At 38.3% G+C, this 14,276-nt stretch overlaps 1 protein-coding gene across 4 annotated transcripts in view; it reads right to left on the bottom strand.

Annotated features, from left to right (window-relative positions):
- Positions 1-14,276, bottom strand: part of FRY (FRY microtubule binding protein) — a 235,808-nt gene that overhangs the window by 184,340 nt on the left and 37,192 nt on the right. For 2 of the 4 annotated variants that reach the window (XM_052671120.1, XM_052671113.1), the window contains exon 1: positions 956-1,282. The exons of 1 other annotated variant lie outside the window; for it this stretch is intronic. In XM_052671120.1, coding sequence (XP_052527080.1) covers positions 956-1,160 — 205 coding nt within the window. In that variant the 5' untranslated portion in view covers positions 1,161-1,282. Of the gene's footprint in view, positions 1-955; positions 1,283-14,276 lie in introns of those variants that run through there. One more of the 4 variants, XM_052671115.1, reaches the window with a different exon arrangement.

Genomic DNA, 14,276 nt, shown 5'->3' with positions numbered 1-14,276 from the left:
ATAGTCATATTCAAGTAATATCACTTTTTTATGTACTAAATCTCCTCAAAAGTCAGTATGATTGTGCTGATCCTCCCCCTGGAAGTTTAAAACCAACATTTCCATCTGGAAATGGAGACACTGTTTAAAAAACAATATATTTTTGTTTCTACAAAGAATTTCATTTTCAAATTGCTTCACAGAAATACCTTCAGTATATTAAGAATGAATTTGTATTCTATTTTTTCCCCTAAAACCTTTTAAATCCTCCTTGTAAAGATGACCTGACTGCTTTGCAACAAATCCTTTGTGCTAATCTGCTGACTATTTTTAGGTGCATTTGAAATAATTTCTTAAAAATTACAAAAAAGTACATTTTGCCACTATGTTCACTTGAAATCCACTCTTACACCATACTGATATTCTTAACATACAAGATAGTTAAACTGAACTATTAACTACAATCATTATAGGCTCCAGTGACAGCAAGGAATTCAAAGTATGCATTTGAGCATTTAGTGATGTTAATTTCTGGGTATACAAAAAAAAACCAACCACCAGTCAGCTACACTGCGGAAGTTCACGTATCCTCAAACTGGGCTCCCCCAGAAAATCAAATGAGAGAACCCTGCAGCAGTGGGTATAAACCTACACTGCAGTCATTAACTGCATGGCTCCTAAGTGGGGTTAAACAGAACACAGAGTTTAAAGCTCTAGAGAAACATTTAGCAGAAATCAGTGGCTAAGTATTAAAAAAACATCCCCACAAGCAAGAAACATGAGGCCAGAAAATCTCTTTTTTGTTTCCAACACTGTAACCCGAATGGCTAACAAAACATAATGGTACTTCATTTCTTCTATCTATGAAGACTGTCCTGGGTTTTAAAATAGAATAAGCTCTAACTGGAGTCAGCCACTAGATTTCTCCAGTATTACCAGAAAGGACCAACATACTATTCAACATAGCATTTCCTACCTGAAAAAATAGAAGGTCTTTTCTTGGAGCGCCTTGGATGTATAGGCTCTATATTTTTAATATTTCTTTGAAACTTGCCTTTAAAATCATTTTCAAGCAAGATGTCTGGTGGCAAACTACTCCGTCTTGCTGATTTATGATGATTCTGACGAGAATTCAGTTTACTCCTAGTCCTGGAGTATAAGCTGCTGTCATCAACTGCCATTTTAGAACATTAACTTTTACAGCCACCGCAGCGTAAAGCCAAGCTGACCATCCAGAAGGACTGTGCCTAGTGGTTACAGAGCCGAGCAATCTCAGATGTTCTCATGGCTAGCTCAGCACTTGCCTGGGAAGTTGTGCGAGTCGACAGGCGTGTGCTGCAACAGGTGTAGGGTTACCGCATCGCCCCTCCTTGCACCACTTCCACAGCGCAGGGAGGAGACGCCAAAATCATTAGTCTGAAAGTTCTGAGGTAATTAGGAAGTTCAACAAACCTGAACCAGCAGCACACTGTGCAAAGGGGAGAATACAACCTCAACAAGAGGCACTGTCCTCTGGGTTAGCATCGTTTGTATTTACAGTTTCTCAGATCAGCTCATTAATACTTCGTTATCTTGGCAAGAGAAACAGGCGTCGCTAAATTTTAAAAAGAAGGAAAAACGACAGAAAGTGTGAGAGAAAAAAAGAAAGCAAAGCAAACCAGAATACAGTCAATTGCCTGGGACTTGCCTGGGAAAGGTACAACCTAAGCAGCACGTTCAGGTTCTTAGTCCTGCCCTTTGCCAGTGTTGCATTTTTAAGACTGATAAACACAAAACAAAATGGCCACATTATTAGATTTCTTTGCTCCTCTCCTCAAGAAAGAATTACATCATTTATACTGCAGACAGAATCAGAGACCTATTTGTGTGACTGATTTACTGTACATATAACTGCTGACTACTAAACACAAGCCATTTCAATGTGCACATGAAGAATGCAGTCTGCAAATTCTCCATCTAAATAAAAGCCAAGGTGCTTAGTAGAAGTTCATAAGGTCTCCTTGTTTTGTTCCAGTTATGCCAATGAAAGCTTTTGAGCCCCAAGAATACAGTCTTCCTTTCCCTAAAGTTTAGAAAGAAGAAAGGGCAAATCCCTTTTTCTGTGGAAAATTTTCATAATTAGAATGGTATCATAAATGAGGCAAAATTATTTGGTAAATTAACACGTTTTTTAACTATAAACATTTTTCTTATTAAATAAAAATAGTATAGCAAAGTGAATAAGCAGAGTGGTACTTTAAAATGTCAGCAACCAATGCCATGGATACTTAAGCAGATTTTAACAACTGTAGACAGAATCTTATTTCTCTGAATCATCTCAAACACTTATCATAGAATCACAGAACGGCCAGGGTTGGAAGGGACCTCAAGGATCATGAATCTCCAACCTCCCTGCCACATGCAGGGCCACCAACCTCCCCATTTAATACTAGACCAGGCTGCCCAGGACTCCATCCAACCTGGCCTTGAACACCTCCAGGCACGGGGCATCCACAACCTCTCTGGGCAGCCTGTTCCAGCACCTCACCACTCTTACAGTAAAGAACTTCCTCCTGAAATTTCCCCCCACTTAAAATATGATTACCTTAATTACTTTCCCAAAGGCAGGCTATGTTTTACAGTTGATGTAATGACATTGAAATTGGCTGCTCCAAATACAGTTTTTGTGTGAAATTCAGTGCAACCTTCATTATTGCTGACAAGAAATAGACTGTTCACTCACATGGTTCTGGAAGGGAAGAGGGGTAATGACAGATTTGTATATGTATTTATGTATATTTATGCATATTTTTAGCTTAGCTATTCAACATTTTATTGTGCTAGAAATGGAGAAAAATGCAAACAGTCTGCTGAATTTTTCTTCTTCCTCCAGATATAAAATTGTATTTGGCTGGAAGCTGAAATTAGTATTAGTCCAATCTTAGATACATGGGACCTACAATGGATTCAGAAGAAACTGATTCTTTAAACTAAATTGATTTTAAACAAGTACAAGCTAACTACAAGGAATAAAAAACCTGATTTTTCCAGACTTGCCAAATGTTTAAAAGATCTTGAGCAGCATTTATATGCCAAAATAAGCCTTTGAAAATCCCACTGGATTCCAAAATGGGTTGGATGGGAATTAGGTTGTAACCAAAGGGAACTGTAACCTAATTTGGCTGGGTCCTTTTTAGAAATTCTTCTAGGCACTTGTCTTCATCACTGGGAGCCAAAACACTTCTGTAATGCTCTTGTCATCCTTTTTTCCAGTTAATAGTAATGAATAATAGTAATAAAAGAAACAAGTCGGAGAAAATGCCCTTTTTTCCATCCTTTTCTCCCAACTCCACTTGATTTTTCAGCTTTCACTGAACCAACAAAAAAACATTCCGTCCATTCCCAACATTCCAACTAAGCCAGAGCAACTCAATCAAGAGCTTTTCAGTATAACAGAAAATGCGTAAATTTGAGCAAATGCAAGTATTATCTGAATTCTGTGTAGACTGAAAAACTACAAACATTAAGTGTAGGAACCAACATTTGAGGAACGTTAAACTGAAATTTGACAGCAGCACTTAAAAAAATTTCAGTGTCTTCAGTAAGTGACCGAACCACCAAGATACGGGATATTCTGGAAAGAGCTCTTAGCATTTCCTGCTGAAACTGCTCCAACATGCATAAATAGTTAAATATTCATTAGGAGAGTGACTTGAAACTGTCCCAGATTCTAGCCAGGTGATACAACTGCTGCACTGCACAGTCTTACCTTCCTCAGCTCAATGAATATTCATGCCAAGTGGAACAATTCCAACAAGAGGAATCGCTGCTGGGACACTCAAAGGTATGACAGAAACCACACTCTTTTTGATGAAGGGAACCTTAAACCAGCAGCACATCAGAATCAAAGAAGAGTTTATCTCCACTGAGTGGCCTTACATCAGCAATCTAAGAGGGGACAGCTGAAAACCCCAAACATCTCATCTCTGAGTATCCTTTTCAGGATCTATTCCAGCAGATATGCTTCAAAAACTCACTCAGATCTAATGATCAAAAAAAGGCAAATACTAAGTGTGAAAACTGAAAATCCTCGTCTACCAGTAGAGACACAGGCAGCTGTAGACAGGAAGCTGAGGCTCTTACTGGTGTCTGAAAGTTGCTGGGGTTGAGTGCTCAAGTGCCATTTTTATAGTCTAACTCTTCTGGTGCTTTAATGTACGTAGCTCCTGATGGAGATTTTCTTCTCTTTGACAGGAACATATGGAAACTTGTCAGACTAATCTCAAACGAGACCTCTACAGATTTAGTTACAGTACAAAAAAACAAAAGTGGAAATGGAGGAGGAAGAGAGACTTTGAAGAACAGTTTGTAAATTAAAAGATCAAGTAATGTAAGCAGAAGCATGGAGCATTTAAAAAATAAAAATAAAATAAAAATTAAAAAAGAAAAAAGTAAGATTCAACACAGACAGAAAAAAACTTGATAAAATTTGAGGTTCTACTCCACCAAAGCACCAAGGCTGCAGTGACAGTATCTCTCTCAGACCTTCTACTTTCTGCTTAAAGACAGATGCTTTGCAATTTTAGAAATGGAAATACAGCCAGAGGGAAAATAAAACACCACCACCAAACTGCAAGCATCATGTGTGGATATAAACTTGTTAACTATTACAGAACTATTCACAAAGTTCCTACCATATATATCTAGGAATCTAGAAAGAAATAGAAAATCAAGTAGCCAAACTATTTACAAAAATAAGTTAATATAGTAGAGACTGGAGAATAGAATAGTATATATATGTATTTTTAGAAGCATACAGCATAGTTGAAGGAATTACTAAGCCTTTTATCTGAAACAGTGATTAAAATAATTAAGCATTGAGTAAAACACCACAATTTTAATATAACAGGTCTAATCGACATGGTTTCTATGGGAAAAAAAAGAAGTGTTACTAATCTACTACAGTTGCTTGAGCACAGAAGATAAAGAAGACTATTTATTTATTCCATCAAAGGCTTAAACAAGAGATTTCACAAGAGACTCTGAAAAGTAAGTAAATAATCACTGCATCAAGTTTGGTACCAAATCATGGAAGAACTCACATGAGAAACAAGGCACGGGATTTTGTAATTTGGATACACTTTTAGGTTTGTGCACCTCCAGTAGGTTCTATTTAATTCAGAATTCTCTTACAATTTTGAAAGCATAGAATGATGATAAAAAAAAAGCCCAGTTTAATGGCTGAACCAGTGATCATTAGGTTTATCCATTATGTCTGGAGGCAAAATCAGAACATCACATCTCTTGCTTACAGCATAATACCCAATTTTACACTCTGTAGTTTCTATGATTATTTCTTTTCATTAAAATTTGGTAAATGAAAGCCTACAAAAAGTGGTGTTTGATAATTGATTTGTGTTTGGACTACACTCTGCACAGATTTAAGGCTACAGAATTAGCACAGTCTAGGTCATGGAAAAGTAAGTTTCCTCACAGGATAAATTATCGTTACCCTTTGGATTAACACTATAGCAGAAAATCTAGTCATATTTCACGTGCAGTTATCCATCCATAATTATGACTATATTAGAGCTGTCATTTCTGTCTTCAGCTGTGGGAAATATTCTCGCTCATCAACAGTAGAAAAAAGAAAAGGTTTCCTAAAGTGTTCTCAATATGTCAGCCAGCATACGCTGGCTCTGAAAATCTGTACTGTGGAAGAAAAACTGTCACCACAATCAGTTCCCATCTGGTGCAGTAAAGCAACATCCACATCAGTGTACTTTTTTATTCATGCATCTCTCCACCATGCTCTACGTACCAAGTTAGAATGGTACATAAATCCTGTCAAGGAAGGATGAGGCACGCATGTTGGGAGACCTGCTATGGCAAGAGAAGAAGACCTGAGTTTTACTACAGTTTAAACCAGCCCAACTCAATAAAAGAAAAAGTAAATGAAGTCCCAAAGTTCCACTTTACTGTAGACCATGGAGTCTGCTTCCTTGTCACTCCAGCACCCACTTTTTTGAGGCTGTACAAAAAACCACAGAACAAATCTAAAGTTACTGTTTTCTTTATTTTTAGCCACGCTGCCACAAAGAATAACAACACAAGGCCTGAGTCGTGCAAGTCATTTCCTCTAGTGACTGTCATATAATGCCTGATTAAAATCTTTGCAAAACTAAGGTTACAAAAGCAATACACGAACTACTTCCTGCATTTGCATGGGTTTTACAGGTGTCAGAAATGTCTGAAGAAAACAAGTTGACACCAATCAAGTTGAAGCTTCTTGAGCATCTGCTTGACCAAAAAAGACTGCTTAGCACTAGAAATCCATTCAGAAAACCTTTTCCATTTCTTTTTCTTCTGCAAAAGCACTTATCACCTGTCTCATCCCCTATCCATGGCAAACAGTCTGTGAGTGTATCTTTGCTATGAAATCTTCAATCTCTTTTGTTTTGCTTTTCAAACAAGAAAGTTAAAACATGCAAGAATTACAAACAGGCAGTCAAAAAGTGAAGATCACATAGAGCTGTTCAAGCCCTCCAGCTGTTACTCAAAGGTGACTTGTTTAATTTTCTGGAATAACCTGGCTGTCTAAATGCATAGGATATGAACTTCTGAGAGATTCTCTGCTTGAATTAACCAACTTATCCCATAGCCTAATGCTGCTATGTAGAAAAAGCCTAGATTTGGTAACAGTCTTAGCTTCCAAATACACTCTCTCAAGTCAGAAGGGTTTTTAAGGGGAAGAGGTTAACATGGTTGTACTCTCAAAGACACCAAAGAGATAATTTTAGATTCATATTAATTTCTACCCTTGTAGCGAGCGCATGACTCATAGAACAGTGTAATTAGCACTTAGTTGCCAGGCTACATCTGACCCTAGAGCAAGTAAATGAGAGTATGAGATGCTAGTCAGACTGTGCACTGCAGCATGACATTTACTGCTTTAATTTGTGATAAAATGATATTCGATTAGAGTTGCAGAAAACAAAAATAAGCATTAAGCCCAGACAATTCCTTGCTTACCTAAAATACACTCAGACAAAATATGAAGAAGAGAATGCAGCTTTTCCAGATTTGCCTTCTATGCTGTTATAGTGATTTTAATAGATTAATATTGACAAGAGCTTTGGCCTAGTGTTTCAATTGCATTTTCTTTCAACTGAAAGAAGATAAGCATGTTGTTTACTAATAATAAACAAAATCTGTAGTTAATCCTGTAATTTGGTTCTAAGATAGTATTAGTCCCCTGATGCTTCATCCATAACGCGTGCTTCCCACATTAACATGGGAAGCTGACTCATGCCACAGCCTTTCACAAGCAGAACAATTAGTATGCTAACAGACACAATAATTTCACTTCACACTGATGTTCCCATTACATGATAGCTGTTACAGCCTTATTTTCACGAGGACTTGAAAGTTGATCCTTCTCCAACTGAAAAGCAGAGCAAACCCTGGAAGAGGGAATTTTCTGGCAGGCAACACTATAAACAGGAACAGCTTAGGAACTGAACTGGCAGAGATGGATGGATCCCTGCAGATGGCCTCAGCACAGTCAGGACACGTTGCTGTGCTGAGTGACAGCCCAGGGGCTTGGTATTTTCCAGAGATCAAAGGCTGAGGGTGGAACTTCCCAGAATCTGCACGGCTGTAACACTCAATTACAAAATCACTCTTGTTCTTATTGCACTTCAATCTGTTATAGTAGGCCTATGCTCTAGATGCAATTGCATCAGAGTACCAAAGAGAAATTTACCTAGTAGGGTACAGCACAAGTCCTGCACAAAACAGGTCAGTTGTCTCGGTTTTTCCTGTTGCATTCTGTGTAGAAAGGGAATACTACAAGCAGGCCAGAAATATGAAGGCTACACATTTCAGAGACAATTTTCTACTTAAGACCATGTATGAGTACTCAGTGCTTCACCTAGATTTTGTTAGCACCTATCTGAGAAATAGTGACAATCCAGTTCATGTTTTGTAAATGAGTACTAAAGATACAGACAACAACAAAAAAAGTCAGAATAGTTGGAAACTTTTAGAAAAGATATTTTTAATTAAAATTTCCCTCAATTCCAAAGGGCCTACTCTATCCCTGCTGTTAAGTGAGGTCACTGTCCAGAATAATCCTAGAGATTTGGAAAATCCAGCTCATAAAGGATGATGAAAATTCTGCTTCTCGTGGAGAGTCAAATATATATGGATTATTAATAATATATAAACTTGTAAAAATTTTGATGTTGGAATTCAACACTGCATGCGATTCAGGGCTGGATGAGATGAAATACAGATAGGTGAGGAAGATGTGAAGCAGAAATAGTCTCTTCAGGGCTCTGCATTGCTGTTATTTCATGAAATTTTAATAACAAAGAAGTTGCCCAAAGAGGTTGTGGATGCCCCATCCTTGGAGGCCAGGCTGGATGTGGCTCTGGGCAGCCTGGTCTGGTGGTTGGTGACCCTGCACATAGCAGGGGGTTGAAATTAGGGGATCTTTGTGGTTCTTTTTGACCCAGACCATTCTATGATTCCATGATTCTATGAAGAAAGGAAGAAGAGGGCTACAATGCATCTTATCCTTCAGTAAAGGCTGTAACATGAGGGTATGTAATAACATGGAACAGATCCTAATCAGGTTTCAAATCTTTCCTGTAAAGCAAGAAAAGAAAAAAAAAAAGAAGAAAAAAAACCCAGCAGGAACAATGTATCAGAAAGCACTCTGAAGTACCAGGCTGAAAATACAGAAAGAAAATTCTGCTGCCCAGTCCTCTATCCCTGTAATTGTTTAACTTGGGGTCTTTTCCCACCCACCACATCTTTGTATAATACCAAACTGTAAATAATGTATTCTCACTTTGCTTTCATACATCCTTGCTAGTTATCAACTAGGACTTCACACACTGTATGTTACAAAAAGGACAAACTTGAAACCCCAGGCTGATACCTGGTGAGTGTTTTATCAAGATAACAACTATTACCAGCCTTTAATCCAGTAAGAACATTTAGCTCTTCAACAGTTGTTTCCTGTTCTAAACCTCAAGACTGCTTCTGACTCCACATCATGAAACAAGATTGTCCATCCTTTACTAAAAATGAGCTTCAGACTATTCAACTTCTACTTCAGTTTGGATCTAGGTGAAATTCATGTACCCAAATCTTAGGAATCCAGATTACTTTCCCTCCAGCACCATACAAATTCCAAATAAAGGCTGGAATGATCCCCCATGACACCCAAGCCAACTCCAAGAAAAAAGTAGGGTTGAACCATGTCAGGTCTTGTGGGATTGTGTTCCAGAAATCACTGCTAGAAAGCACAACTCTCCAGACTCCTACTGGCTTCAGCTTCATCTGTACTTTCATGTTGGGACAAACTGTTCTTCAGATCCTCCACATGCACATCAACTTATTTTCAGAAGTGCAGTGGTTTAAGCAGCCAAGTGTAGCCTACATGTTAGTTTTCCCTTTCAGAAAATACGCAAAGACATTTCCCAAAAAGATGGATTCTGTACATGCACTAGGCCATATCTGAAAGATTAATATGTGTATTAATATGTTGTATGTATATTGTGCATATTAGTGTTACATTTATTACATTTATATGGATAACAATTTCCCATTCAGGTGAGATTCAGTTCTAATTTGTTCCAGTTAAGACCAAAGAGAATTTACATTAATGTTAACAACTGTAAAACTATCTAAGCATACCATCCTCAGCATAAAAGAAAACTGTTACAATTATGGAAGAAATTTCCAGGCTATAAGAATAGTGGAAAAGAAGAATCTGCTACTGTACAGATAAAATCAATAACTTAAAGTAGTCATCATAATTTGGTAAAAATGAGCACCATCAATATATTAAAATATATTAAAATTTTACTAGAGATTATTATAAGATCTGTAAAAAGACCAGCTGAGATCAGCTTAATGAACACTTCATACTTCATCCAGACCATACCTCCAATATGTTTATGAATCTATCTTCCCACTCTCAATGTTTTGTTCTAAGCAACTCTTAAGCACTGATGCTAAACAAGCGCAGTATTGCAGGTGTCAAAGAATCATAGCAGCAATCTTCAGAAACAAGGAAATAATCTCAAGTACTCAGAAATCATGAGCAAGAGCCATGTCCAAATATCAGGAATTACATTTACAAATAAAGATTAAAGAGAGAACTTGGGTGTGGCCCCAGTCTTTTCATTTCCCATGTGAGTGGCAGAATCTTTGTAAATTAAGCAATGTGCCACAAAGCCAAGTTCTTCTCCACAACTACAGAATGAAACTCAGCCTCCGAAAGGGTTGACAGTCTCATTCATCTCTGCATCTAAAGGGAGGTGGGAGGCAAATAGATGGGGCCAGGCTCTTCTTGGTGGGGCACAGTATTAGCACAAGGAGTAGTGGCCTAAAGCTTGAGTATAGGAAGTTCCATCAACAAGAATGATGGAGCACTGGAATGGGCTGCCTGGAGAGGTTGTGGAGTCTAAGGAGATATTCAAGACCGGCTGAACAGCTACCTGTGCAAACTATTGCAGAGGACCTGATTTAGCAGGGGGTTGGACTCAACGATCTCTTGAGGTCCCTTCCAACCCTTGCAGTTTTGTGACTCTGATTTCTATGTGAAATCAGTAGCTAACTTCCCCGGAAAAGAATGAGTTGCAGCTTGCCACTTCTTGTCCACTTACATTCTCATGTGTGAATACCAAAAGCAGAAGCTCCAGCTAAATCCAGCTTGCAAAAGCTTCCTGGGCCACAATGGGCAGCCAGCTAAAAATCTGTGACTTCTGCAAAATTTGAATATTTAGAGCCATATTCTGCTGGCAAGAGCATCAAACAGCAGCTCTATCACCTAAAATCTCCTCACTGAAAGCAAGATACATGCTTAGGGCAAAATCAGATTGCCAGAAGGAATACTTCTAGCTCATGTACAACAGCAAAATCAAACAAGCAAATCCCTCCCTCTGTACTCCAGTTTATCAGTAAATATCTACTCCAGTAGACCTACAGGATTGATTTGCACAATTAGTTGTACAGTAATCAACTTAGGCAATCTCACTGCAAATACTTATTTTGCATTTGGGCACTTTTAGTGAGATCCACTTATCTGACTTTGCAATGCAGTAAGACCCTTTTTTTTCATAATAAGCATTTTTCTGCCTACAGAAATAAATAAACATAAACATTTTAAAGTCTTTAAACAGAATTCTGTCACCTCTCTAAAATGCACTTGAGTTAGACAACTGTGTGACTCCTGCTTAGCCAAATCTGAATTCCACACTGCAAAAAAGAAAATCTTTAGGTTTCTAAAATCCCTCTGCAGGAACTGAAACGCGACATCATTTCCTTCAGAAGTCCAATGTATCCCTACCTGCAACTGACCTCTTCCCCTGCCTCCTTTCTGCAGTGTTATCGTATCCACAAAATGAGAGGAGCTGAGGGAAAGTCTCTATGCAAATTCGTAACATGGATGTAGGAGCACTGTGGAGCTCTCTAGTCATGAAAAGAGTAAAAGGCAGAAAGCAACACAGGGAACTACCTAAACAGTAAATGTACATTTTCTGTGGTTTTTTTCTGTGTTTTTTTTTCCGCCCCATACTCTAAGATGACAGCCAGTACACGGGAGAAGTGCAAAAAATAGGAGGAAATGTGGTCACTTCCAACCACAGGAAGTGGTGGCCAACGGCAAGCAACTGCTGCTCAGCCCTGTCTCGAGCAGCAGCACTGCCTGGCAGCCACCCCTGGGTTTCAATGATAAATGAAAGCCTCTAAGTGCTTGAAGACTGAGAAACTAGAAAAAATAAAACTCAGAGTATGAAAGGGGAATAGAACTCCCTGTGCAGACTGACTTGAATTCAGAGAAATGTCAGGGTTCTCTTTCCTCCGCTTTGTTTCATGAAGATGCATCAGCACCTAATCAACAAAAAAACACAACCTTTTTAGACAACATCAATCAAAGCTTCCAATTTTATCAATTATTTCTTTCTGGCTTTCAAAGCATCACCTAGATGATGAGATGACATCCAAACCATGACTGAAACATTTTTCCTAAACGTGACTGGGCACAAAATTATGCTGTATTATGCTGCCACAACTCTGACACAGCTGTCCAAGTCTGCATACCAATGTTAGATATAAGGAAACGGGTCTGTGCATTTTTACAGATGTGACTAATACACCAGACAGATTCATACTGATTGTTCAGTTTTTCTATGATTGTTCAGATTAGGATGCTAAGTGGCCACAGCTATGATTAACATCAGCAAAAAAAGAATGAGCTAGAGAAACGTTTAAAAATGCTGATTCTTTACAAAAGCGATTCTTTACAGCTATGTAGGGGCCTGAGCTAACTACAATTTAGTCTCGTTTGACAATATTTTGCAAGAATAACAGCAGATTGGTTCAAAATAGAATTAGCAGAAGACAAAAGCTGCATTCGCATTGCAACCTGTACAGTACAGGCAAAAAGACAAAGAAGATCATATGTTTAACAGTTGCTCCTTTTGGGATTGTTGCTGTGTATCCTTGCACACAGCTGTGCTGGCGGAGCACATAAACAACATTTTATTTTTTAAATCCTGTGTATGCAGTGAATCAGAAGATAAAGTTCACTTGCAAGAGAAGAACAGAAAAGTTACTTTCCTGAGCATATGCTGCACAGCTGATCAGTTTCAAAGTGAGGTTACACAACCTTATTCTACCCAGTAACAAGGGTGAAAACAAGTGGGAAGAACACAGTGTTAATGTTAAACTAGGTTACTGCAGGGTTACCTTCAAGACACTCAGTGGAGCAAGCACAAAAAGACACCTGTTTGCCCACTGACTGCGAGCACTCATCAACACCTATCTCAGCTCTCCAAGAAACTCCCTTCTACTCCTTACTTTCACTGTTATCTCTGTCCAGGGTTTCAAGGCTGGGGAATTTATTTCACATAAAGTCAATTTAGAGCTTAGCTAGAGAGAAAAATCCTTGCCAAGGTAGATAAATCCTGCATCACTCCCAAAGCATAGAGAGAAACTGAGTGAATTCTTCCCGTAATTCATTCCACAGTCCTGGAAGAGGCATGAACACTAGTTCCTTCTGCCTCTTGCAAGTTCAGATCCAAGTTTTTTACCTTCCAAATTAAGAAGAGTGGTAAAATACTGAGAAAAAGTAAGTTTCACAGGCATGCTGTAGGTGACTGAAAGCCTTTGGGACTTAGAATGACAATACTGACATTAACCTCCATTCAGAACTCCTCAAGTACAGAATGTACAGCTCTGTTGTTGTATGCTCTTGTAACTTGGACAAACTGGTTTTGGACATTTAAAAGTAGTTTCAAGAGAATTTGAAGAATTAATGCCTGTGACAGTATAGAATATCGTAATTTGGCTTATCTCTGGGAAAGTCAAGTTCTCCAGGAGAGGCACAGATGAGAAACACATTCCTAAATGCTTCCATAATAATACAAATATTCAAGAGAAAGTGATAATACTATAGGAGCTAATTATTTTTGGGAATGCATATTTCAGTAAGACAAATCCTCCCATCAATTTGTGTTAGGAATTATCACTCTTACAGTTTTTGTATTTACACTACTGTCAAGTCAGCACTATAAATGTAGCTGATAAAGCAACTCTGAACAGCTTTCAGCTGTGGAAGTGAGAAGCGTGATAGTGGCACTCAGACTTAGTCATGGTGCTTCAGAACACTGGATATATAATTTTTGTCTTTCTTAAGTGGAAAGATTTATTTGGGGTTTTTCTTCCAAGTCCTGATTCGAAGTGGCAGAATATCAGGGAAACAGATCTTTCAGCATAAAGTGCAAATGTAATAAATATTTTGGGAGGGAGGAATCTAGAAGGTCCTAAATAGCCCAAGTGCCTCTTCATTTCTACACAGATTGAAAGCACAGGAAGAAATAGGGGAAGTTCCAGTCTCCTTTCAACAGAAACGAGATACCCAGACACGTTTCTCAAGAGTGAAGAGCAGGATGCATTTGCTTGTATTGAACAGAATACAGCAAAAGAACATAAGAAATAAAGGTAAATGTAAGTGAGGGTCAGCTGGACCAGCTGTATACAACTATAATTTTTCCTGCTAGCTAAATCTAGGCTTTTGGAAAGTACTGGAGATCTCCTGAAATTAAATTACAAAGCCAACTTCATCCTGAGAGCTTAGTATTCTTGTACAGTCATGGACAAGAACAATTGGACAGAAACAATTTTCCCCAGTTACCATTTTAGACCTGAAACCTGAGCAGGACACTCAATAATTACATCATGGAGAAATCTCTGTCTCTCTTCTAACTCTACTGAATAGTGAAACTATCATTAACTGCTGA

Source organism: Tympanuchus pallidicinctus, unplaced genomic scaffold (genome assembly GCF_026119805.1).
Source record: "Tympanuchus pallidicinctus isolate F22 unplaced genomic scaffold, pur_lepc_1.0 scaffold11, whole genome shotgun sequence".
NCBI lineage: Eukaryota > Metazoa > Chordata > Aves > Galliformes > Phasianidae > Tympanuchus > Tympanuchus pallidicinctus.
The sequence above is the reverse complement of the archived record's forward strand: the minus strand, read 5'-3'. Positions and strand labels throughout refer to the sequence as shown.